At 43.3% G+C, this 24,288-nt stretch overlaps 1 protein-coding gene across 7 annotated transcripts in view; it reads left to right on the forward strand.

Moving 5' to 3' along the window:
• The window catches only part of PPARGC1A (PPARG coactivator 1 alpha), a 663,528-nt gene that overhangs the window by 619,560 nt on the left and 19,680 nt on the right, over positions 1-24,288 (forward strand). For all 7 annotated transcript variants that reach the window (XM_082237364.1, XM_082237367.1, XM_082237363.1 and 4 more), the window contains 4 exons: positions 90-294; positions 8,833-8,878; positions 8,988-9,061; positions 22,921-23,836. In XM_082237364.1, coding sequence (XP_082093490.1) covers positions 90-294; positions 8,833-8,878; positions 8,988-9,061; positions 22,921-23,836 — 1,241 coding nt within the window. The remainder of the gene's footprint in view (positions 1-89; positions 295-8,832; positions 8,879-8,987; positions 9,062-22,920; positions 23,837-24,288) is intronic.

Raw genomic sequence — 24,288 nt, forward strand, 5'->3', positions numbered from 1 at the left:
GGTTCACTAATTTCAGCTTTCTTTTTTCTTTTCCTTCCTTCCTTCCTTCCTTTTATTACTTTTCCTTTTATTGTGACTTGTTTCTTAAGACTGAGAATTCATGGAGCAATAAAGCGAAGAGCATTTGTCAACCACAAAAGCCACAAAGACGTCCCTGCTCAGAGCTTCTCAAGTATCTGACTACAAACGATGACCCTCCTCAGAGCAAACCAGCAGAGAACAGGAGCAGCAACAGAGACAAATTCACCTCTAAAAAGAAGGCGCTTTTGCACTCTCAGACGCATCATTTGCAAGGTAGGCTTGGGATCAAAGAATAGGTTTTGACCAGCGATTGTCATTGTTGCAAGTGATCAGAGCCTGGTGGTGAAGGGAACCTGTAGCTTCCCAGACAGCTCAGACCAGTGAACAATGCTCATCTCTAAAAGCTTCCAGGAGCCAGGAAGCATTGCCTAACCCTCTCTGGGTCGGCCGAAATCCTCCACCTAGCAGCTTCTTTTGTGGGCAACTTGCCTGAATGTGACGTACAGTGCAGAGGGGTCTCTATGGAGGTTCCCTGCAAAATTTTGGAAGGATAGGTGCAGAAGATACAATGGATGAAACATTGTTTGCGTAGGGCGCATTGAATTTTTCAACTTCCCAATTGCGTAGAAATTATTTAAAATGATTGTCAAGCACTTGCAGTTCAATAATAGTAACAATAACAATAATAATAATTTAGCATTAGCTGACATTTTCAGAAAGTTAAAATCAAAATTCTTTGGTTTTTCCGAAGCAGTTTATTTCCTTCTCAGTCAAATGTAGACTTAGCAAGCTAAAGGTTGACCAATCACAAAAATCAAAACCAGATTTGAACTCCTCACACCCCAAACCTTATTTTTAATACCCCCTCACTGAAGAAATTTGCAAAAAAATAAATTTCACCTCCTAAAACAACATGCTATACTGTTTGAGACTTTTTGGTCAGGGTTGTATGGTTCCTTTGTGCCCCTTGTGTGATTATAGTGAACTTCTGTAGCGGGGATTCTTTTTTTTTATTTATTTGTTGCATTCTTACCCAACTTTTTTCACAATGCTCAAGGTGGCTTCCTACTCCTCATTTAATCCCAGCAACAACCCTGTGAGGTAGGTTAGGCTGAGAGGTAGTGACTGGCCCAAGGTCACTCAGTGAGCTTCCTGGGGAATCGAACCCTGGTCTCCCAGGTCCTAGTCCAACACTCTAACCACTGCACCACCACCGGCTGCATGGAGCTGCTGTGTTTCCTTGGAGGCTCATCAGCCTAGATGAGTCATGCTCCTTGAGGGGTGAGGCTAAACCCATGTAGCTCTCAGCCCAGCTCTGCCTGGGCTCCCTGTTAATTGCTTAGCATAAATTGGAACGTTAGCTGGGCACATTTGTGCATGCACACAGATGCAAAGGTGCATTTTTAACTAGCATAGCTCCTCTTCCTCTTGCGCATTTAGAACACATTCTGTGTGCAAAGAACTTAGGGGTAAAGGGTTTAAGATTTCTCAAGTAAAGACTCTCTTCACACACAATGGTTTTAAAGTGAGCACCTAAGGTCTGTTAAGAGTACTTAAGAATACACTGAGCCTTTTGGGCTTGCCGATCAGAAGGTCGGCGGGTTGAATCCCCGTGACAGACTGAGCTCCCATTGCTCTGTCCCAGCTCCTGCAGTTCGAAAGCATACCAGTGCCAGTAGATAAATAGGTACCGCTCCGTCGGGAAGGTAAACGGCGTTTCTGTGCACTCTGGCACTTGGCATGGTGTTCTGTTGTGCCAGAAGCGGTCTAGTCCTGTTGGCCACATGATCCGGAAAGCTATCTGTGGACAAACGCCAGCTCCCTTGGCCTGAAAAGCGAGATGAGCGCCATAACCCCATAGCCGCCTTTGACTGGACTTAACCATCCAGGGGTCCTTTGCCTTAACCTTTTACGTCCAAGGCCTAATGTGAATGCGGTATGTGTGTGTTTGCAAATGTAGGCCCTTGAAAGAGGAGTCGTAAGGGAGTCAGGACTGGATATGCTTCTGACATACATCTGTGTATGCTATCCATGGCCTGTATGTAATAGTCCTGAGCTGAAGATAAAGACAGTTGGGAAGGAGGAACCTGAAGACGGATTTGTAGCCATGGGGGAGTTGAGGGTTAACTGGATTCCAACAGCACAAAAGTAGTGATGCGTTCCTGGGAAATAATTACCGTCCTGGACAAGCTGGGCTAGCCAGTTCATTAGGGAGCCTCTTTTATTTTCACCGGACTAAAATGAAGACATTGTTAACTTGCAATATATTCCTTAAGAGACAATAAAAACAGCTTTCTTGCAGCTTCTGAATAGGCAATAAATGTGTCAGCCCTATTATAACTTTAAAAAACCCACCATTTTATTGTTTTATTCTCTAAACAGTGTCAAGTGTAGGAACCGTCCTGACCCCTCTTGCTCACTTACCAAACAAGAAACTTTATGGCCAACTAAGCATCCGTAATGACGTTTAGTATCCTCCAGTGTATCTAGAGGGGATTTTGGTTCTATACTAACTGCTACGGCCGGGTTGGAAAAATGCAAATGCCCTCCTCTTTCCCGGCTGAGTTGTTCCTTTTCTTGCTTTCTCCGGATGCCACTTTCTAAAGGCTTATAGGCCCAAGTAGGCTTCATTTAAAGGGACACGGGTGGCACTGTGGGTTAAACCACAGAGCCTAGGACTTGCTGATCAGAAGGTCGGCGGTTCGAATCCCTGCGACGGGGTGAGCTCCCGTTGCTTGGTCCCAGCTCCTGCCAACCTAGCAGTTCGAAAGCACATCAAAGTGCAAGTAGATAAATAGGTACCGCTCTGGCGGGAAGGTAAACGGCGTTTCCATGCACTGCTCTGGTTTAGTCATACTGGCCACATGACCCGGAAGTTGTACGCCGGCTCCCTCAGCCAAGTAAAGCAAGATGAGCGCCACAACCCCAGAGTCGGTCACGACTGGACCTAATGGTCAGGGGTCCCTTTACCTTAGGCTTTATTTAGAGATCCTGCCACTTTAAAAAAAGTCATCTACTGCCTTTGTCTCCAGAGGTAAGAAACTGAGACATTGTTTACATCAGCAAGCATCTGTAGCTGCAATGTCAATGAGCGAGAGAATTTGGTTGTAGAACTTGGTTAGAAGCAGAGTTGGAAACAAAGATTAATTTCTCCCCACACCCTGAGTTTTTTGTTCCCAAATGGTAATGTTAGTTGAGCAGCAGGGCTGCCTTCTCTTATCTGCAGTGCAAGAAGCAATTCAATGTTGTGATTACTTCTGCCATGCTAAAGCTCAGTTAAGCCATTGCATGTCGTGGTCCCCAAGACACCCCCCCCAAAAAAAAATAACACACACATCACACAGAATTTTTATTTAAGGTTTTTGGCATAATTTTGGCCACAACTTTATTAACATACATGGATGTGAGTGGTTGCTTAGGCATTGGCTAGGACTATCTGTCCCCACACCTGGGGACAGAACTGACTTCCGGATTCCAGCGAAAGTCAGTAAGGGGAAACAATATTGGGGAGACACTGGAGCTGCGCCACAGGCCCTCACCTTCTCCCCGCACGCTCCCAGGGGCTTACGCAGCCTAAACCCGATGCCAGGGATTTGGACAAGAGCATTGCAAGCCCCTGAATTCCTTTAACAGAATTCACTTGCAGCAGCAGCGTTGGAGGGGCAGGCCCAGCCAATCCTTACCCCTCCTCCAACCAATTTTTAACCTATGCCTAACCGCAATTTACAAGTTGTGACGATTTGCTATGCAGTAGCAAAAACCAAATGGCACCAGCCAATCAGCCAAATGGACAAAATTCCTACCAGTCCCATGCCCCAATGGCAATTTTTAACCTATGCCTAACCGCAATTTACAAGTTGTGACAATTTGCTATGCAGTAGGCAAAAACCAAATGGCCCAGCCAATCGGCCAGATGGACAAAATTCCTACCAGGCCCCTGCCCCAACGGCAGACGACCCCATGACAGGCATAGCAAGCTCAACACACAAGACCTAAAATAAGGGAGGGCAGGTGGGTGATCCGGTGCACCCTGCGAAAGAGAAAGCTGAACACTGCGTGCACTGCTTAAAAACCTCTGTTCCCTCCCCCAAATTGTTGTTTAGTCGTTTAGTCATGTCCGACTCTTCGTGACCCCATGGACCAGAGCACGCCACTGCCTCCTGGAGTTTGGTCAAACTCATGCTGGTAGCTTCGAGAACACTGTCCAGCCATCTCGTCCTCTGTTGTCCCCTTCTCCATGTGTCCTCCATCTTTCCTAACATCAGGGTCTTTTCCAGGGAGTCTTCTCTTCTCATGAGGTGGCCAAAGTACTGGAGTCTCAGCTTCAGGATCTGTCCTTCCAGTGAGCACTCAAATTAGCAACATCAAAATTACCCCAGCAACTCAAACTACTAATCCCTGCCAGAGACCAACCACCCCAACCCGCCTGGCAACAGAGGGGTGGCTTGGCTGGCCCCCACCGCAACACATGCTCTCTTTTAATGAGACCACGCTCTACCACCTTAGTCCTTGCCTCCTGCAGTGAGCACTTGTATCTTCGTGTGGTCTGGCCAAGTGGCACTCCTTGTTTTATCTTCTTGAAGGTAATTTTTGAGCTCAGAAGCAGGGCTTGAATTTTTAGGGAGCTGCCGTAAGCAGAGTGATAGGCCCATTTAACTGGTTCTTGTCTATAGCAGGCACCTTTGGCCATCCAGAAAGACTACAATGCCCATCACTCCTGACTATTGGCCGTGCTGGCTGGGGTTGATGGGAGATGTAGTTCCGCAACATCTGGAAGGCCAAACGTTCCCCACCCCGATCCGCAATGTAGACTCTACACTACTGGGAGCAACTCTTCCAAGTTTTCCGGCAGTGGCTTTTCCCAGCCCAGCCTAGAGATGTTGTGGATGGAACTAAAGACCTTCTGCATGCAAAGCAGGGGTGAAGGGTGAAATCTGCAATCCCTACTCCCTCATCCCCTCCAAACATAGCCAAATCTTGTAGATATTCTAAAACAGGAGCTCAAGGGAAACCATTCTGTGCATCGCGCAGCTCCTTTCTGTTGCTGAAAATGCAGATAGAGGAGTCATCTGGGGAAAACTGAAAGATGCTTCATGCAGGCAGTGTTTTACTATTGCCTCTATTGTATAAAATGCCGCAGCATTTCCGCTGAATCATTTCACACATTCCAAAGCCAGTGATTGAGAAAGAGCCAAGCTAGGTGAGGTGATCTCAATCTGTGATCAGATATCCTGTCCCTTTGAATGTTGGCCAGTCAGAGGTGTGTTTGTGGATCTAGATTGGGACCGTGTTGCGGGGTGGGGGGGAAAGGCTGTTAACACTTTCCCACCACACTCTTTCCCCCTGTGAATTCAGCTGCTCTTTGCCCTGCTAGAGGAAGTTTAAAGGTAAAGGTACCCCTGACTGTTGGTCCAGTAGCGGGCGACGCTGGGCTTGCAGCGCTCATCTCACTCTATAGGCCGAGGGAGCCGGCGTTTGTCCGCAGACAGCTTCCAGGTCATGTGGCCACCATGACTAAGCCGCTTCTGGTGAACCAGAGCAGCGCATGGAAATGCCGTTTACCTTCCTGCCAGAGTGGTACCTATTTATCTAATTGCACTTTGACGTGCTTTCGAACTGCTAGGTGGGCAGGAGCAGGGACTGAGCAACGGGAGCTCACCCCATCGCGGGGATTCGAACTGCCGACCTTCCAATTGGCAAGCCCTAGGCTCAGTGGTTTAGACCACAGCACCACCTGCGTCCCTTAGAGGAAGTTTAACAGCGCGCAAATAGCAAGGAAACAGCCCCAGGTCCCAGTCCAGATCTATACCAGCTCACCTGAGAGAGATGTGTGAGGGGAAGAGTTAAAAGGCGATGGTGGTGGATCAGGGGGCGAGTGCTGGTAGGATAAAGCTTGGGTCTGTCGATGGCAAAGAGTGGCAACTGACAGTGGCTCCTTGGTGGTTGACTTGAGGGATAGAACCTAATGGATATTTCTTGGAGTGAACTGCATAACCTCTCAAGCCAAGCAGAAAATTGCCTGCAGGCAAAATTAAACTCTTGCTTCTGGAAACCCTTAAAAAAAGGCTTAATAATAATAATAATAATAATAATAATAATAATACCTTTATTGTCAATGTACAACCTGTGTACAATGAAATTAACCGAGCCTCCTTCCCTCCACAAACACTCAGTCTCATTGCACTCTGTGTGCTTTTCGCACAACACACCAACCAACACTATATTATTTTCCGTTCAGCAGCCTAACAGCCCATGAATAGAAACTGTTTTTTAGCCTGTTGGTAAGACTGATCATACTTCTATATCTCCTGCCCGAGGGTAGAAGATTAAAAAGGTCTGGCCGGGGTGTGAATCGTCCCTGTGAATTTTTCTCGCTCTCCTAAGGCAATGATCCCCTGCGGTGTCATCTAGCGGGCTCAGGGGACAGCCTATGATATCATGTGCTGTGTTCACCGCCCTCTGTAGAGACTGTCCGTGGCTGTCTAGCCAACGTACCACACTGTGATACAATATGTGAAGTCCAGAGACAGTAAAACCCCAATTCAGGATCACACGTAAGGTGAAGCAGACATTTTCCCTGTCACTCCAGAGAGCAGGACTAGAACCAGTGGGTGGAAACTTCAGGGAGTCAACAAATCTCTAAGAGAAACTTCCTGTAGGTACACGACAGTAGAATAGTCTGCTTGGTGGTGGGTTTTCCATTGCTGGCCCTTAAGCAAAGGCTGAGTAGCCATCTGCTGTGGTTGCTTTCTGCATTGAGCAGGGTCTAGATGACACCTGAGATCTCTCCCAACTCTATTTATTATTACTTTCCCTGGCAAGTAAAGGCTGCTCCATGGTGTGAGGAGTTTGTGTGTGTGTGGAGGGGCAGCAAAAGATTGGTATCCCAATTGTTTTCTAACAAAGGACGGCGGAAGGTTTAATTGCTAAAAGTGCTGTTGTTCATTCATGTCAGGGTTTTAGCATGGAGGAGTTAAACCCCAATTTAAGCCATCTGCTACTCTCTTCCCCCTATTTGCAGAATAATTTGCAAGCGCTTGGATCATATTTGCTTGGGTCTTGGCCTCACAGAAACAACCTATTTTCCTAGTGCTGTATATAAAACTGTATATTGTACAAGTGAAGTCAACTGAATATTCATAGAGTTCTGTTGCTTTGTAGTTATACGGCCGCTGTCATATCCAAGTGAAACGTGAACTGTAGTCTAAATTAAATGTGAAGGAAGCACATTTTCACACTATGTTCTGTGCATTTTTGGGGGGTGTCTGTGTGTGTAGTTTTCTAAGGTCTCAAGGTCTGTATTGCAGGTGTACAGCAGTTGACATAAATCAATCGTGCAACCTGTTTCAGGGTTCCAGAGGAGTTCCAGATATCTTTATCTATAAAATATGTGTGGCTGCTGGAATTAAATATAATGTGTGATGTGTGGTTGCTGCTGCAAACAGTCTTGCATCCCTTTTCACTCTCAGTAGCTGGTACTATAAAGTGCAAGTCACAACTAGGGTAGAGAAGAATGTCATTGGTCTGCATTTTAAAACAGACTTACCTAATGCATGCCTTTCAGACTAATATATTGATTGGGACATAATACCCTTTGGATTTTGCACTTCTCCAAATGTTGTGACACAAGTCTTGGCTCAGAAAAGAGAAAGAAACCAAAATGCATCTTTAAGGATAAAATGTGTATGTTATTTTACATGCATTTAAATATACATGATTAAATAATAATAATAATAATAATAATAATAATAATAATAATATTTATACCCCGCCCATCTGGCTGAGTTTCCCCAGCCATTCTGGGCAGCTCCCAATCAAGTGTTAAAAACAGTACAGTGTTAAATATTAAAAACTTCCCTGAATAGGGCTGCCTTCAGATGTCTTTTAAAGATAGGATAGCTGCTTATTTCCTTCACATCTGAAGGGAGGGCGTTGCACAGGGCGGGCGCCACTATCGAGAAGGCCCCCTGTCTGGTTCCCTGTAACCTCACTTCTCGCAGCGAGGGAACTGCCAGAAGGCCCTCAGCGCTGGATCTCAGTGTCCGGGCTGAATGATGGGGGTGGAGACGCTCCTTCAGGTATACTGGGCCAAGACCCTTTAGGGCTTTAAATGTCAGCACCAACACCAACGTACTGTGAGCCAATGCAGATCTCTCAGAACCGGTGTTATGTGGTCCCGGCGGCCACTCCCAGTCACCAGTCTAGCTGCCGCATTCTGGATTAATTGCAGTTTCCGGGTCACCTTCAAAGGTAGCCCCAAGTAGAGCGCGTCGCAGTAGTCCAAGTGGGAGATAACTAGAGCATACACCACTCTGGCAAGACAGTCTGTAGGCAGGTAGGGTCTTAGCCTGCGTACCAGGTGGAACTGGTAGACAGCTGCCCTGGACACAGAATTAACCTGCTCCTCCATGGACAACTGTGAGTCCAAAATAGAAATTTTCATACATGTTTATCTTTTTTGAGGGGAGGGGAGAATCCCAGAGTAATGCTGGGATTCTGATGAATAATCACATGTGAAACTGGCCTGGACTGGAAATTCCTAGTCAAAACATCTGAACGGCTTTGTATTTCTCTGCTCCCATGAGTAGCAGCCTATATATAGTAGGAGAATTGACAGTTGGGGTGGCATCAAAGTATTTGCTTAATGCAAAATTTTAGGAATGAAGGAGGTGTGGGGTTGTTTTTCAAAAAGCAGCCATGCATTTTCTATCAGGTCTGTTTCCAAACTAATTCAAGACAGCACAAAATTCTCAATTTCTTTCACCATATTTTACACCTAGTTTTCCTTCTTTTTCACCCTCCCTTTTTCAGCCAAACCAATGAGTTTATCGCTTCCTTTGACGCCCGAGTCACCAAAGTAAGTATCAAGAACTGTAAATATTTACAACAGGGAAGGGGTTTTAAATACATTTTGGCTACAGCAACTCCATTTCAGCTTGTTTTTATAAATGTGCCCTGTCTTCCAGTGATCCCAAGGGTTCCCCATTTGAGAACAAGACTATTGAACAAACTTTAAGTGTGGAACTCTCTGGAACTGCAGGTGAGAAGTGCATTGTCAGATATGTATATAGATATAGATGTTTTGTGTGGTTTTTTTTATTGCTAGCTTGACATTATGAATTGCACAGCAATATGTTACCGTGGTCTCTTAAGAGATTAATTGTAATGTACTTTTAACAACAATTTTCCCCACACGGTTCCTTAAGATGAGATTTGCTTTAGAATTATGATTCCACTGTTACAGAGCTTAGTATAATGTCTAGGGAGAAAAAAACGAATGAAATAATTTATCTGGAATAAATTCCCAGTCCCCTGACATATATATTGCTAAATTTTAGTTGCATTTCCCTTTCTCCCACCTGAAAGGGATAATTCACACATGTGTGTTCATTACTTGATGACTGCAGCCATCAGTTGATGGCTTGCATTGATACAAGAATAATCAGGAAGAGCTTTTATATTACCTCAGACTTGATCCTTTCCGTTTGAAATATTTCGCACATTTAGGTGGAAGTAATTGAAGACTGAGTGTCCAAGGGTTGTGAATGCATATGTGAACTGGCTCACAGACTGCACAACAGAAGATTTATAGCATCTGATCAGTGTTTTAGAATTTGGTTCCTTCCTGTTTAAATTAGAGGGTAAACTTTGCCAAACAACATTTTTGCTGGGTAACAGGAAAGGGACCATCTAAGCTTAGTATTGGATTGCAGACAGTGACCACCTCATGATGACGTTTGCAGACCACAGAGCAGTAATGGAATAATCAATTCTCTTGTTTTTCTCTAACTTTAGAAAATATGAGCTTTGAGGATATCTTGAGTATTAGAATGTAGACCTTGGCAGCCTTGTCTGAAAGCCATAGTATTGCACCTGCCATGAACTTGTCCTCTCTCAAGTTAAGGGCACTCCACAACTTTTTTAAAAAAATACACTCATAATGAAATCTTGTCTTATTATGGTCCTCTGCCTTGTACCTTCATTTTACACTCCTAACCTAATCTTGATCCTTTCAGGCTTCAAATCCTTATGCATTTTTTATGTAGCCTTCCATAACTTGATTATATTATATTTATGTACTCGTTTTGAAAAAGTCTGACCATTGGGTAGTTAACAGATCAGTCCTGTCTATCTTTACCTGCAAGAATGTTTACTTCCACAGAAAATGCACCTAGGATGTCAGCCTAAATGTATTGCTTTCCTTTGAGATATCTTCTGCTCGTTCCTGGAGTCTGCAAAAGGTGAAGGGAGTGGTTTCACTGACTCTTCACAGGTTAATATTCTTTAGTGCAGAATATATTAGGCCTATGTGGACACATTTAAAGCACGTGACTTCCGTCCCCCCCCCCCGAGAATCCTAGCATATTTACTGGGTTCCATGTAATAACTTTTAAACAAGTGATGTTCTGATTTTATATACATTTGTTTGCTATTTTTTTAAATCTTAATAAAACATTGGGGACCGTTTAAGCAAGTGGCAAGTGGGGTGCCGTAGGGTTCTGTCCAGGGCCCGTTGTTGTTTGATGTCTTTATAAATGACTTGGATGAAGGAATTGAGGGGATGCTCATCAAATTTGCAAGTGACACCAAACTGAGATGTCCCCTCCAGCATTTCTCCAATGACAATAGCAATGTCCTTTTCCATACCCTCCAACAGTTGTCCAAGGAAAATAGGGGTGTCCTAAGGAAAAGTGGGACATTCTGGAATCAAATCAGAAACCAGGATGGCCTTTGTAAATCTGGGACTGTCCCTGGAAAATAGGGACACTTGGAGGGTCTGTGGTGGTATAGAAATGTTTATTCTTCTTATTCTTCTTCTTCTTCTTCTTCTTCTTCTTCTTCTTCTTCTTCTTCTTCTACTTCTTCTTCTTCTTCTTCTTCTTCTTATTATTATTATTATTACTATTATTATGGTCATTAACAGAAATGGGCCCATTTAATTCCAACCTATAGTAGACAGCAGTGTTGTGTCTTCTGCCTGGATGCTGTCTTTAATGTTGCCCTGGCATTGTTTATAATAGTTTAAATAGTGGTTGCAGTGCTCCCACTATGAGTGGGCCTGCTTGCGTTATTGCAGTACTGCACACTCTAACAATATAAAAAGCACCTTCCTTGGTTTTCTGCTCTTTCCCTCACTTCCTCTCTGTGCCTCCTCCTTTCGAACAAAAGTGGTTACTTTACTACACAGTCAACTGATAAAAATGCTCCCCACTCCAGTTATTATTGGTTATCATTTTTATATTCTCGATGGATGTTGATAAAGCTGAATCTTTAAATTCATTCTATACCTCAAATCATCATCATCATCATCATCATCATCTGGGATTTTGCCCTAGGGATTGCAAGACTAATTGTATATCTATTTTGTCAAGATAGGCCATCAGGTGAACTGGGAGGAAACGCTTAGGAAATGAATTTCCTGGCAACTCCCCAGGGATTATGCCATTTCCATTTTTAATTTTTGTAGGTAATAAACTTAAATTTTGGGTTTAAAATTCTTCTCAAAATGTCCTGCTGCTTCTTTAGGTAAGACATATTTGAAGGAACAGTTCCAAAATCACATTTTGCACCTCAGTTTAAGAATTTGAGGTGATAACTTTCACACTTTTTGCCCAGTTTGGGCCATAGCAGGTTCAAGATGGCCAGAATAGATCTACAATGTATTGAGATAATTTATGGGAGCATCATGGCAAAGATGCAAAATGGGCAGTGTAAGCATGCATGGAATAAATCCTGTTTTTCAGGTTTTGCTTAAGGGGAAAAAATAGCCTCTAGAGCCCCATGTTCTTTCAAGTATATATTATACACCCAAATGTTTTCCATTTAGCTTGCTGCAGAAACTATGCAGCAATCAGACAATGAAATACTAGATTAGAATTGTTAGGGCAAAACATAACCTGCCCCTACTTTGAACTACCAATGGCAATATTCACACGATATGTTGTATGCATGCTGCATTTTCACTCCCTTTTTGTCTCCCATATAAAACAGAGTCACTCCATGGACATTTCAGAATAATTTATTTAAGAATGATGGCTACTGCATGTTTGTTTGTTTTTCCCTGCAAGGAAAATCATCGTATTTTCCTTGTTTAGCAGCATTAAAGAAATTCTGTGTACACAAAGCTAATGAAAACAAATTTAACTTGTCCAAACTGTCTAACAGGGAGGTATCCATGAGGATAATTTCACTGAGGATAAATCATCCAGGAAAAATGCAATGCTTGCAATGTATATAGCTTTTTTTTTTTTTACATTTTAGCTTATGTTTTAATAAATATTCCCTGAAAGAAAATCTGTTTTAATTCCACCATATTAAAACCAGAACATCCTAATCAGTCTCTTCAGATATACCTTTGGTCTCAGTTGCATAATTATACAACTTTTCCTCATTGTTCCTACGTTGGTGACATGTATGCCAATCAGTGGCGAGGCAAAGCAGGAACAATCAAAATCCCTTTCTTCCTGCTTGTTTCCTCCTTGATTTTCTTAGCTTTTTTAGTATTTTCACCTCTTTCTATGTAGTTTCAGAACAAACAGAACAGAATTTGTTTTGATGAAGATAAATTGATGTCGGCCTTTAAAACGGTTTCCCCCATCATATTCCCTTTCTCCCCAGCTGTCTGAAAACAAATGGGTGCATTTCTGTGGTGTGTATAGCATACTAAAGTCAGAAAGGAATTGCTTTCATTTGCTTTTCAAAGCTGTATTGGTCTATTGTATTATTATTTTTCAATAAATATTTATATACTTATTTGGCAGTAACCCCATAACACATATTAGGGATTACTTCTGAGTTGATTGGCCTATGATTGGTAATTTTAATCTAAGGAAATGGTCACAGTTAAATCTGAAGCAAGGCAGTCTTTATTCTCCTTTACTTAGGCCTCTGGGCTCCACCTCCCATAGACCCTAGCTCTGCCCACCATTGATAAACAGTTCCAATAGATTATCCTTGAGGAAATATGGTCCCTGGCAGAATGAAGCTTAATTAAGAAGTAGCTTCCCAAATTCACCTTTGCACTAAAGATGGATAAAAAAAAGTAAAGGAGCATTCATCTTGTGAAATGACAAACACTTCATTAAAGCATCTTGATAGTTCACACTTTGGTTCTGCTGGTGTGACATGTTCTGGTGGCAGATTCTGCTCAAGAAATTGGATGATGCTCTGTTGAGTATCCTGCATGAGACATCATTAATATTTGTTGATGAAGCTTGGTCATATAGGTGACACAGAAATTATTCAGGCACAAGACAGATGGATTATTGTAGTATGAAGTCTTTCTCAAGATCAGGGAGAACATCAAGAAAATGCTCATCCTCACATGCCACAGCAGAAGCTTCCCCAACCACCCCCTTTCCTTTACCACTTGTTGAATCAGACCTTTTTAATGTATGGGACCTAGTGAGAGATTGGTATTGAAATATACTCAGAGTCGAGAGTGGATTTCATGCTCTTTATTCAGCTCATAGAGGTGGGAGGAATGGAAGTTTCCCCAGAATGTCTGCTTTATATACATTATTCACACAACGGGCCCCATGTGATTGGCTAATTCCGGGATTCACCTGTAGGCCAATCAGGTTGCGGATTCACTTCCACCTGGAGCTGGATTGGGTGGCTCCTGTGGACCAATCAGATTGCTGCGTTCTGGACCCTATTGTTCCAGGACCAATCAGACTGCTGCCTTTTGGATCCTATTCAACTCAGTACATAACAGGTATACCTTGTGGACCAGAACTACAGCGGCATTTGGCAAATCATGGCTTCTTGCATCTGCAGCGGAAATGTGGCAACTGTGACTTGGGACCAGTGAGTGCTAGTCAACACTGGTCCTACTCAGAGCAGAACCACTGTAGTTAATGGACACAGCTAACTTGGGGAGCATAAAAAGAACATATTGCATCAAGTGGACAGTGTGCTATTGTGCTTGAGCCATTTCCACAGGCCTCTGGTTGGCCACTGTGAGAGCAGGACTAGGTGGACCATTGGCCCGATCCAGTAGGCTCCATATTGCCCTTTACTTGTTTTATCTTCTGAAAAAATTGCCATCTAGAAAAGAAGCTCCAACCCTGAGTTGCCTTCCCACCCCTGTCCCACTCCTTCATTACTCTGCATGTTGCCCAAAGCTGAAGAGAGTAGCGGACTGTGAAGATGCTAGTTCCTCAAAAAGTGCATATCAATGCAACTTTTGCCTCTTATTAAAATCTTACCAGGCAGGGAAGTATTCATTAACTTATTTGACTTGGTTCTAAAGCTTGTGTCCTGCCTTCAGAAGGAAGGAAGGAAGGAAGGAAGGAAGGAAGGAAGGAAGGAAGGAAGGGAAAGAGACACACAAAGTTCTAACACAGTGCATGATACCTGTAAGCAGGTATCATGGACTGTTTTGGGAATGCTGGAAAAAATAAACTGGGATTTCCTCATTCTTGGGCCATATTTTAGGCAGTTACCAAGACGTACCCAAACCTATTCTGGGTTAGTTAGCATTCACAGGTGAATGTTGACAGTCACCAAATTCCAGGTGTTCAATGTAGTAACACACACACACACACACACACACACACACACACACACACAGCACAAGTTCCATTATCTGACGTGTTCCCTACCCCCTGTTGCCACTGAATTGCAGCCTGGCCACCCCTATGGCTGGTGTTTGGGTTGTCTACCCACAAAGCGATAAAGTGATATGAGCAAGAATGGGTAGCGGAAGGTTCGACCAGGGGAATGCCATCTAGTAAATTATTAGATCTTTCCAGAGGTCTATATTTATCCTCTGCTGTACTGACAACAAGATTAAACTGACTGCTCAACAGACATGTAGTCCTTTATTATATGATGGCTATTTAATTTTATTATCCATTCCCAGCTTCTGCCGTTTTGTGTCGTACAGAAGCCCTGCTGATTCTTTTACTGAATCAGGCCATTATCTTGTGTTCAGTGCCTTAAGTGGCTTTAAATAATGTTTCCCTTGATAATCCCATTTCTAAACTCATAAGATGTAAAAGAATCTGGTGGGTTGTTTTTTTTTTAATAATGCTGATACTCACAGCATGTCTCCAGGAAGGTTCAACTCTCTACAGTCCGCCAATATGCATCCACAAACGAAACGCATTATCAGATGTTTGTACGTTAACGCTGAAGTGCTCTCAGTCATGTTCAATTTTGACAGAAAAATTGCCATCAGTGTAAACCTGTGTTGTAAAGGGATAAGAGTTTTGGAATAAATTTCAAAAGCACATTGACATTAATCTTAGGCGGGAGCTGGCGTTCTGCAACGGCTAAAGCAGACTTGCACAATTTGCGGCCCACCTCAGTGGACACAGCCCACTAGCCAGGTAGTGTTGTCTTCCAGGTGGATGCCACAATAAACACCTTGTGGGCTGGATTCAGTTTGGCGGGTCAGCAGTATCTGCAAGCCTAGGCTCAAAGGTTATATTCAGGTCTAGGTAAATCTAACCCATTTTGGTCAAATCTGTGAGGGAGCGGACTGAACTTCCACAAGCTGTTAAAAACAGATGTATTTCCTTGGCCTCAAATACCAGTCAAATGATTCCCGGTTCCTGTAATTGTCGTATGCTGCTTTTATTGGCTTTTTAAAATTGTACATTGAATTCTTTGTGTCGCATTGTTTTATTGAATAGTATGCTATTGTATAATAAGTCTCACAGTACAGTATATAGTTACAGATAGGTAGCCGCGTTGGTCTGCCATAGTCAAAATAAAAAAATTCCTTCCAGTAGCACCTTAAAGACCAACTAAGTTAGTTCTTGGTATGAGCTTTTGTGTGCATGCACACTTCTTCAGATACCAAAGGTATCTTCAGGTATCTTCAGATACTTCAGGTATCTGAAGAAGTGTGCATGCACACGAAAGCTCATACCAAGAACTAACTTAGTTGGTCTTTAAGGTGCTACTGGAAGGACTTTTTTTTATTTTGAGTACAGTATATAGTACAGTACAGTACAGTACAGTAGATTGACTTATTTATTTATATCTACTTTGAGGACCTTATTTTGGATCAAATGTATAAGCATGTATAGAATTCTTCTAGATATGTTAGAGCAGTTCACATACATACATACACTAAGTGCATGGGTAGGCAAACTAAGGCCCAGGGGCCGAATCCGGCCCAATCGCCTTTCAGTCCGGCCCAATTGGCGTGTTTTTACATGAGTAGAATGTGTCCTTTTATTTAAAATGCATCTCTGGGTTATTTGTGGGGCATAGGAATTCATTCGTCCCCCCCCCCAATAAATAGGTCTGAGGGACAGTGGACCAGCCCCCTGCTGAAAAAGTTTGCTGACCCCTGACTAAGTGCATTCCGTGAAACATTTGATTTCTCTTTCCATTCCAAAAATGGAAGCACCATTCCAAAATACCTAATGAGTTTGTGGCTAAAGTGATACTTGGATAAAGGACATTCACGCTCACACTAATTTTCCTGTCCTAAGAGGAGCATCTACACTTGGATAACTTCTTTTTAAAAACAAAACAAAACACAACTGTGTTAAATGTTTGGAATAGTGATGCATGCAGGACTCGGTTGTGCCATGCACACGTTTTCCAGGAGTGTAGGGAAAAGGTTGTGCTTTTTAAAATGGAAAATATCATGGAAACTTGTGGCATAGAGAGGAAGGCACTTTAAGCAGCCTTGCATTGCAGTTGGGGAATCCTTCTTGGGGAGCAGGGAGAGGAGGAGACGGTGCCAGAGGTATTGGATTGTCCTTGTAGCATTTGCAAAGGCCATTCAATTTAAGGGAAGACCTTTTAAAGAAAACTTTAAAAAGGTGGCCTTGAAAGTTTGCTTTAGGCAAAACCTGGTTGCAAATTAGAGATGTGTGGACCCTCCTGACTTGACCTGCAACCTCCATATTTATTTGGATACTTTCCATTATGCAGAAGAGTACTGTGGCATTGCAGCTGAGGACAAGGTTGTGGGGAAGGGAAGGAATATCCTCAAAACAAAACAGAATTAAAAGGCTGGTGTTTGAAGGGAAGCATTGTTGTGGTGCATGTACCACTTCTACTGGATTTGCTGTGCAGAAGTACATAAGTGTGAGTGATGTAGAGGTACTTGTTTATTATAGAGCACATTTCAATGCAGTAATCATAAATATTGCTAAGGTTGTGCTCTGTTGAAATATGACCTACATACTCTTGATTGTTTGTGTTACGTGATTTGTCTGACACCCATTACATCCCGGGTAATGGCAGCCATTTGTTGCTCTGCACAGCAGGCGCTTTTGACAAAGGAAAATAGGCAGCAATAAAAAAGCTATAGTCTGAATTACATTCTGCACAGTGCCGCACTGCTGAGAGTTTGTGCAAGTGTGTTAACAATGCTCTGAACTGCCTCTTGTCAGCCTTCAGCCTGTAATGGCCATCTGTCCTCACATAAATCTGTCAAAACCTGCTAAGTTCAAGAGAGAGCACGGAATATACCTTGCACTGTCAACGCGAAAATGTACACATTTTGCAGAGAGAAAATCAGCCGGCGTGAAATAATCCAAAAGGGTGCAGAATGTTTTAGCACTATTGATTTAGGATCATGGCATGAGATGGAACTCAGATTACTGTGATTAGAGTAAAGGCAAAGCAGACGTGATACTCGCTGTGAATAAATATGGGGCTAATTTTCTCGAAGTTTATATACAGGGGAAGTGGGCAGAGTTTGGTAGGGAAGAACCACCAATGCAAAACTTTTCTCCTCCTTACTTAAATAAATATTGGACATTCCCCCTCTTCATTGGTGACAGAGGTCTTCTTAGGGGTTGGTGAAACCAGCCGCCCTCCAGTGGTGCAGGTCCAGGGGTGGGTCGGTGTAAAATTCACTCCAGAAATTTATCTGTGTAAAGTCATTAGACAACAGCTGGGAGCTCAGCAACAAGAGAAATGGCAAGACAGTATTAAGGTAGACCGCTAGAGACTGTGGAGCATATGACGTTTTTGTGTGTGGTGCCACAGCAAGATCATACACAGGGGAAACTTCCCATCCTTGTTGCACCTCAACACAAAGGCATGCAGGGGTTTTTTTGCCCCTTCGCAACACTTCGGGACACTTCGAGTTCTTGGGTTGCATAAAATGTAGTAATTTCTAATGTGCCTGTTGTGGTGAAATGTGGTTCCCCCCCTCCCTGTGAAGGAGCACTGATATACCTCCTTGCCAAGAATCCAGGGGAGCCTTCATAGTGACAAACTTGGGTTTGCTCCTGACAGTACACTCATCAGGAAGCCATAGCAAATACTGGCTCACTACGCGGGTGGCGCTGTGGGTTAAGCCACAGAGCCTAGGACTGATCAGAAGGTCAGCGGTTCGAATCCCCACGATGGGGTGAGCTCCCGTTGTTCGGTCCCTGCTCCTGCCAACCTAGCAGTTCAAAAGCACGTCAAAGTGCAAGTAGATAAATAGGTACCGCTCCGGTGGGAAGGTAAACAGCGTTTCCATGTGCTGCTCTGGTTCGCCAGAAGCGGCTTAGTCATGCTGGCCACATGTCCCAGAAGCTGTACACTGGCTCCCTAGGCCACTAAAGCAAGATGAGCACTGCAACTCCAGGGTTGGCCAGGACTGGACCTAATGGTCAACCTTTACCTTTATATGTTTGCAGGTTCAATTTTGTAGCCATTTGTTGGAGGCAGGTCTAATTTTGAATGCTGTCCTATGTGAAAAGCTTCCTGCAAATAGAAAACCGGCACAGCCGTCAAAACCTTATGCTAGCTTTCTGTCAGAAAGGGAGAAGCTCTCAAAAGAGTTATTCCCCACATGCACATTCAGTTTCCTCAAAACCATATGATTTCATGCCCATCTTATTTTCTTGATGTGGGTGGGTGGGGATTAATTTGTTTAGCTTTCGTTTTGCTTATGTGTGCATTTATTACTTCATTTCAACTTAAAAGGCATCTAATATATGTGAGTTGTTAAGTTCCTGTGCTTAGTTCCTAGTCCTTAATTTTTAAGGCTCCCCATCTCTCTCTCTCTCTCTCTCTCTCTCTCTCTCTCTCTCTCTCTCTCCTTAAACATAGTTCTCCTCATCTCACCTTATTTCTTTTTGCACATTTTACTAATGATATGGAAGTATTTTTATTTTAGGAGAAATTCAGTGGTGATTGATTTTTTATTTTGTTTATTTTTTTAAAAAAACAGACACTTGCAAGCCCTTCTGTCCAGCATCCTCGCCAACTTTACCATAAAATACCGTATTTTTCGCCCTATAGGACGCACCGGCCCATAGGATGCACCTAGTTTTTTGGGGGGAAAATCAAGGGGGGGGAATTATTCCCCCCCAGGTTTGCGCAGCCATCCCCAAGCTAGAAGAGGGAGACGGAGCGCTCCGTCTCCCTCTTCTGCCTTCAGGGACAGCTTGCCCCGCTGTCCCCCGAGTTTCTCCCCCCCCCCGCCAGCCTCCAGATCAGGTCGGGGAATAGCGGGGTGTGGCGCTCCGCCACCCCCCTATCTCCCGAGCTTGTGGGGCTGCAGGCTGCTGCCCACAAGCCTTGAGAGCCCGCGGCACATCCTGCCGGGCTTGCAAGACTTGCGGATAGCTTCCTGAAGCCTGGAGAGCGAGAGGGGTCAGTGCGCACCGGTGCCTCTTGCTCTCCAGGCTTCAGCGAAAGCCTGCATTCTCCCCATAGGACGAACACACATTTCCCCTTCATTTTTGGAGGGGAAAAAGTGTGTCCTATAGGGCGAAAAATACGGTACCCTTCGATAGTCCATTGGCTAGAACAGGTAGTCATTATCGTTTGAGGTGCATAAATGAGGCAGCCTTTTTTCATAAAGCCTATGACTCTAATAAAGTTATTGGCCATGTTGACCTTCATCAACAAATAGCTTTTCTCCAAACACCACATTACCGATGTTAAAAAAAAAAGCCAAATAACCAAAAATATGTAATTGCATTGCAGGACCTGTAGGTTTCACATCTTTTGCTCAGTTTGGCTCAAACTGACCAGCAAAAACATCTATAATATATTAAAATATTTTGGGGAGCATTAGCAAAAAGATTAGAAAAAGCAGAACCAATTCTTTCACTGAAGGATAAGAGAGTTCCTTTGGACTAGTGCTCTGTCTTCTGCAGATTATACACATTTCTCACTGTCTCTCTTTTGGCCTGACACTGGTCAGTGGTTGATCATACCTCTGTTGAGGTAACATTCCTGATGCAGTACAATATTGTTCCCTCCATTTGTCAGCGCAGTTCCTTTCACAAACCTTAAAATTGCATCTTGAGGGATTAAACTAGACCCCCTTGTTCCTGATGTAGGCTATAAGTCCCCACATCTTCCGTGGCAGGGGGGACTCCATTTCGTGGTTTGCCTCAGGTGCCAAAATGTCTTGGGCTGGCCACACTACCCGCAGCAGTGACAACATGGCTGTGCAGTTTGGTGGATTATTGTTAGGGACCCATAGAGGCCTTGTGGTGGCTTAGTGTATTGAGACACACCTTGGATGCCTCCAAGTCAGTGAGATGCTTACGTGTTGCTCTTGAAACTGAACATTTCTGACAGCTGTTCTCTGTGTTACTGGCAATTGGAATGCTGTAGGTGATGGCTGAGGTTTGTGCGGAATGGGTTTTTGTCTTATTTTTCCAACGTTACACCTCTGTTCCTCTTTGAATTTGCCTATCTGAACTAGAGATCTTCAGATTCCACACTGTAAAACTAAAACAACAGAGTTAAATACAATTCTGCACAGCTTTATTTAAGCCAATCCTATGCTGTTGGTAGGAAGAACAATACTTAAATTACCCCTGGACACTATTTGACTGTTCAGTGAACATTTCCATCGATGCAAATTTCGGAACCTCCTTAAAAAAGAAAGAAAAACAACTTGTTTCATTACCCAACTTAGCTTCTCAGTTAACTTGCCTCTCAGCTAGGAAGATGTAGTTCCCAACATTTTGTTTTTTAAAAATCATTTGATTAACATAATCTTTTATAGAACCTGAAAGAAACTCAAAAAGAGTTGCAGACATCCGCTACACAAAACTATCAGCAGTGGGATGAAAGCTTTGCCTTCTTTCATTCTAGGTGGTTCAGCGTGGCTGTGTGTGATCTTTCATCTCTGCAAAGAGATCTGGCATAGTAAATTCACATCATAGTGTGCGGGGAGAGCAGGGGAACCTGGTAGTTATTGATCTGACATTTGTCTCCTCTTTATTTACTTAATCCTCTGTTTGCTCGACACAAAGTAAATTTCAGCCTCTCCTTTGTAATATTCATTGGCATTTGGGTATTTAGTTGCCGTTTCAGTTTCACTATTGTTCTGTTCCTCCCCTCCCGCCCCCACCCCCCAGCAAAAAACAGTGTTTTTGAAGAACCTTGTTGTTTTGTTTCCAATATTTTATTATTTGTATATTAGCAAGGGTTTCTTGAATTATTGAGCTCTGCAGACCTGAATCATTGCTACAGATCGTATGGCCAGTTTTAGGTCTTGCATCTCTTTGTGTTGTCTATTACTGAAGTACTCCATGTTTCTGTCATCTAGATTGTTTTAGCTTTAAAAATAGTTGGATTGGGTGGAGAAGACTGTGACAGTGTTTTAGATTTACAGTCTAAATCTACAATTTACAGTGTCAACTTTATATAATGAATGCCACTGAAATTAGTTCAAACTCTCTATCTATTGAGAGGACACCCAAATAGTCCAGAAACCTGATCAGAAAATAAATTAATAAAATCAAAATCCACCCCCCTTCCAATAGTGTTTGATGCATCTTAGTTTTGATGTTTGAAGGAATAAACATTCCTTAGACATTATTTTAGCTGTGTGCTTACCAATCACATCTGCTGTTGTTTTCTTAAATAATGCTATGCGTGTGGGCCCCAATTCTCAGTTCATCTGTGTCATATGGAGAAGAGAGGATTGCCCCTTCACCCCCAGCCACAATCTTGATGAAAACTGATTTACCCCATGTGGTAATAATAATAATTTATTAAGCAAATAAGAAAAAAAGCTTCCATTGATACCCATGGTAGATTTTTGGAGGGTTTTTTTGCAATGCCTTTTGAAGTATTGGGATGATTTTCATTTTGATTGAGGCTGGGGAGGGAAGAGATAAGGATCCCTTCCCCATGCACAGTTAAAGAAGCTTCCGGTTTGGCCTGTGCTGACATACATTCGGAAGCCCTTTTTAGAGCGCTTCTTTTAAGCAACTTTGGAGCCATAGGAATGCATGCCCCTCCCACATCACTGTGGTAGTATTGAAGACCAAGGCCATGTGGGAGGAGCCCATGATTTGGTTCTTCTCATGCCAGTGTTTCTCCAGTTACTTTGGGGGACAATGCTGGTATGGAAAGGAACCACAACATTCGCTTCTGCCTTGTGATCTAGGACTTCGTGACATTACCAAGTGGTGCAAACAGGATCCATGCTGCAGCTATTCCACACCACTAAAGGTAATAACAGAAGGGACTTTTAGTATCATCAGCATCACTTTTTATGTTGCAAGGGGTAAATAAAAGCATTGTTTTGTTTTTAGTTGTGTGTGTGTGTGTGTGTCTTTGCTTGCTTGCTTCATTCATTCATTTTAACGAACATGATTTCTTTATGTATATAGCACCCTCAATGTTCGTAACACATTACAGAGTAGCAACAAGATGATAAATCTTTTCCTCTGAGATTCTGACTATCTAAATTTCAACTTGGGGAAGTCGATGGCGGGAGGTGAGCAAGATGGAAGCCAGGGTGAACTAGAGAAGACTGTGTGTTCGGTGTAGCTGCATGCACATAAAATAGGTGAATAAGGGGTCATGCCAAAGGTTTTGTGGAAAATATGGGTTTTGAGGATATGTTTCAGGGAAGCGACAGGAGGGGGCCTCATGAAGGTGTTTGGGGGAAAGTTAGGGTAGAACCCACATGCTAACCAACTTTGGTTGGTTTTTGCTTTGCTTTCCTCTTAGGCCTAACTCCGCCTACAACCCCTCCTCACAAAGCCAACCAAGACAACCCTTTTCGGACTTCACCAAAGCCAAAGTCGTCATGCAAGACTGTTATGCCACCTTCCAAAAAACCGCGCTGCAGTGAGTCTTCCAGCTCTCAAGGACATAACTTAGTTCGGAAGGGTCCGGAACAGTCAGAGCTGTATGCGCAGCTTAGTAAAACAACTGTGCTGTCTGTCGGTCATGAGGAGAGGAAGACAAAGCGGCCTGGTTTGCGGCTGTTTGGTGACCATGACTACTGTCAGTCTGTTAATTCGAAAACAGAAATACGCATCAACCTATCCCAGGAGCTTGAGGAGTCCAGACAAGTCCAATTGAAAGGCTGCTTGCCTGAGCGGTGGTGCCATATTTGTTCTTCTTTTGAACAATGTGACCAGTACAAGAGAGAGACTTCACAGGCGAACAGGCAGGATTTGCAGTGCAACAGCCGGAAACAGCTCCAAGACCAGGAAATCCGGGCCGAACTCAATAAGCATTTTGGTCATCCTAGCCAAGCTGTTTTTGAGGAGGAAACCACTAAAACCAGTGCACTGAGGGACAACGGCAATTATAGTGACGAACAATTCTCCAAGCTACCTATGTTTATAAATTCAGGACTAACAATGGAAGGTCTTTTCGATGACAGCGAAGATGAAAGTGACAAACTGTGCTGGTCGTGGGATGGGACGCAAGCCTACTCATTGTTTGACCTGTCGGCTTCTTGCTCATCTCTTAACTCTCCATGCAGAGATTCAGTGTCTCCACCCAAATCCTTCCTTTCTCAAAGATTCCAAAGGATACGTTCTCGATCAAGGTCCTTTCCTCAGCACCGGTCTTGTTCCCGTTCTCCATATTCCCGATCGAGATCAAGGTCGCCGTGCAGTAGATCCTCCTCAAGGTACTGTACTGGAAGAAAGCTTCTGAGCAGTAACAAGCGGCGTGATGGGCTGTGACTGCCCGCTTGCAGGAAGTTGCTGTGCTAACCTTTTATCAGCAACCTCTCCGATGCTAAGCTAGTTACAGTTCATACGAAACGAGGCTGACAGTCGCTAACTCAGTCATCTATTCTTATCTCAGTAAAGAATTTGCAGAGAGAAAATAAATCACTTGGGCAGACAAAAGGAAACACTTTCCCACACAATTATGGATTTCATTCCCGTAACATGTGCTGATGGCCAACTAACTTAGAGGTTGTTGAATCATTATTTTTTTTTAAAGGATCAGTTGAAATTTGCGGAAGATAAGTCTCTTAAAGGATAGGAGCTCTGATGCGCTAAGTGGAGTCCCCATGATCTCTCAATACACAGAGCCTGAGTTGTATGTCAAAATGGAGCCACATAACTTGCCATT

The sequence above is a fragment of the Podarcis vaucheri genome (genome assembly GCF_965113315.1).
Source record: "Podarcis vaucheri genome assembly, chromosome: 9".
NCBI classification, from domain to species: Eukaryota; Metazoa; Chordata; class Lepidosauria; order Squamata; family Lacertidae; genus Podarcis; species Podarcis vaucheri.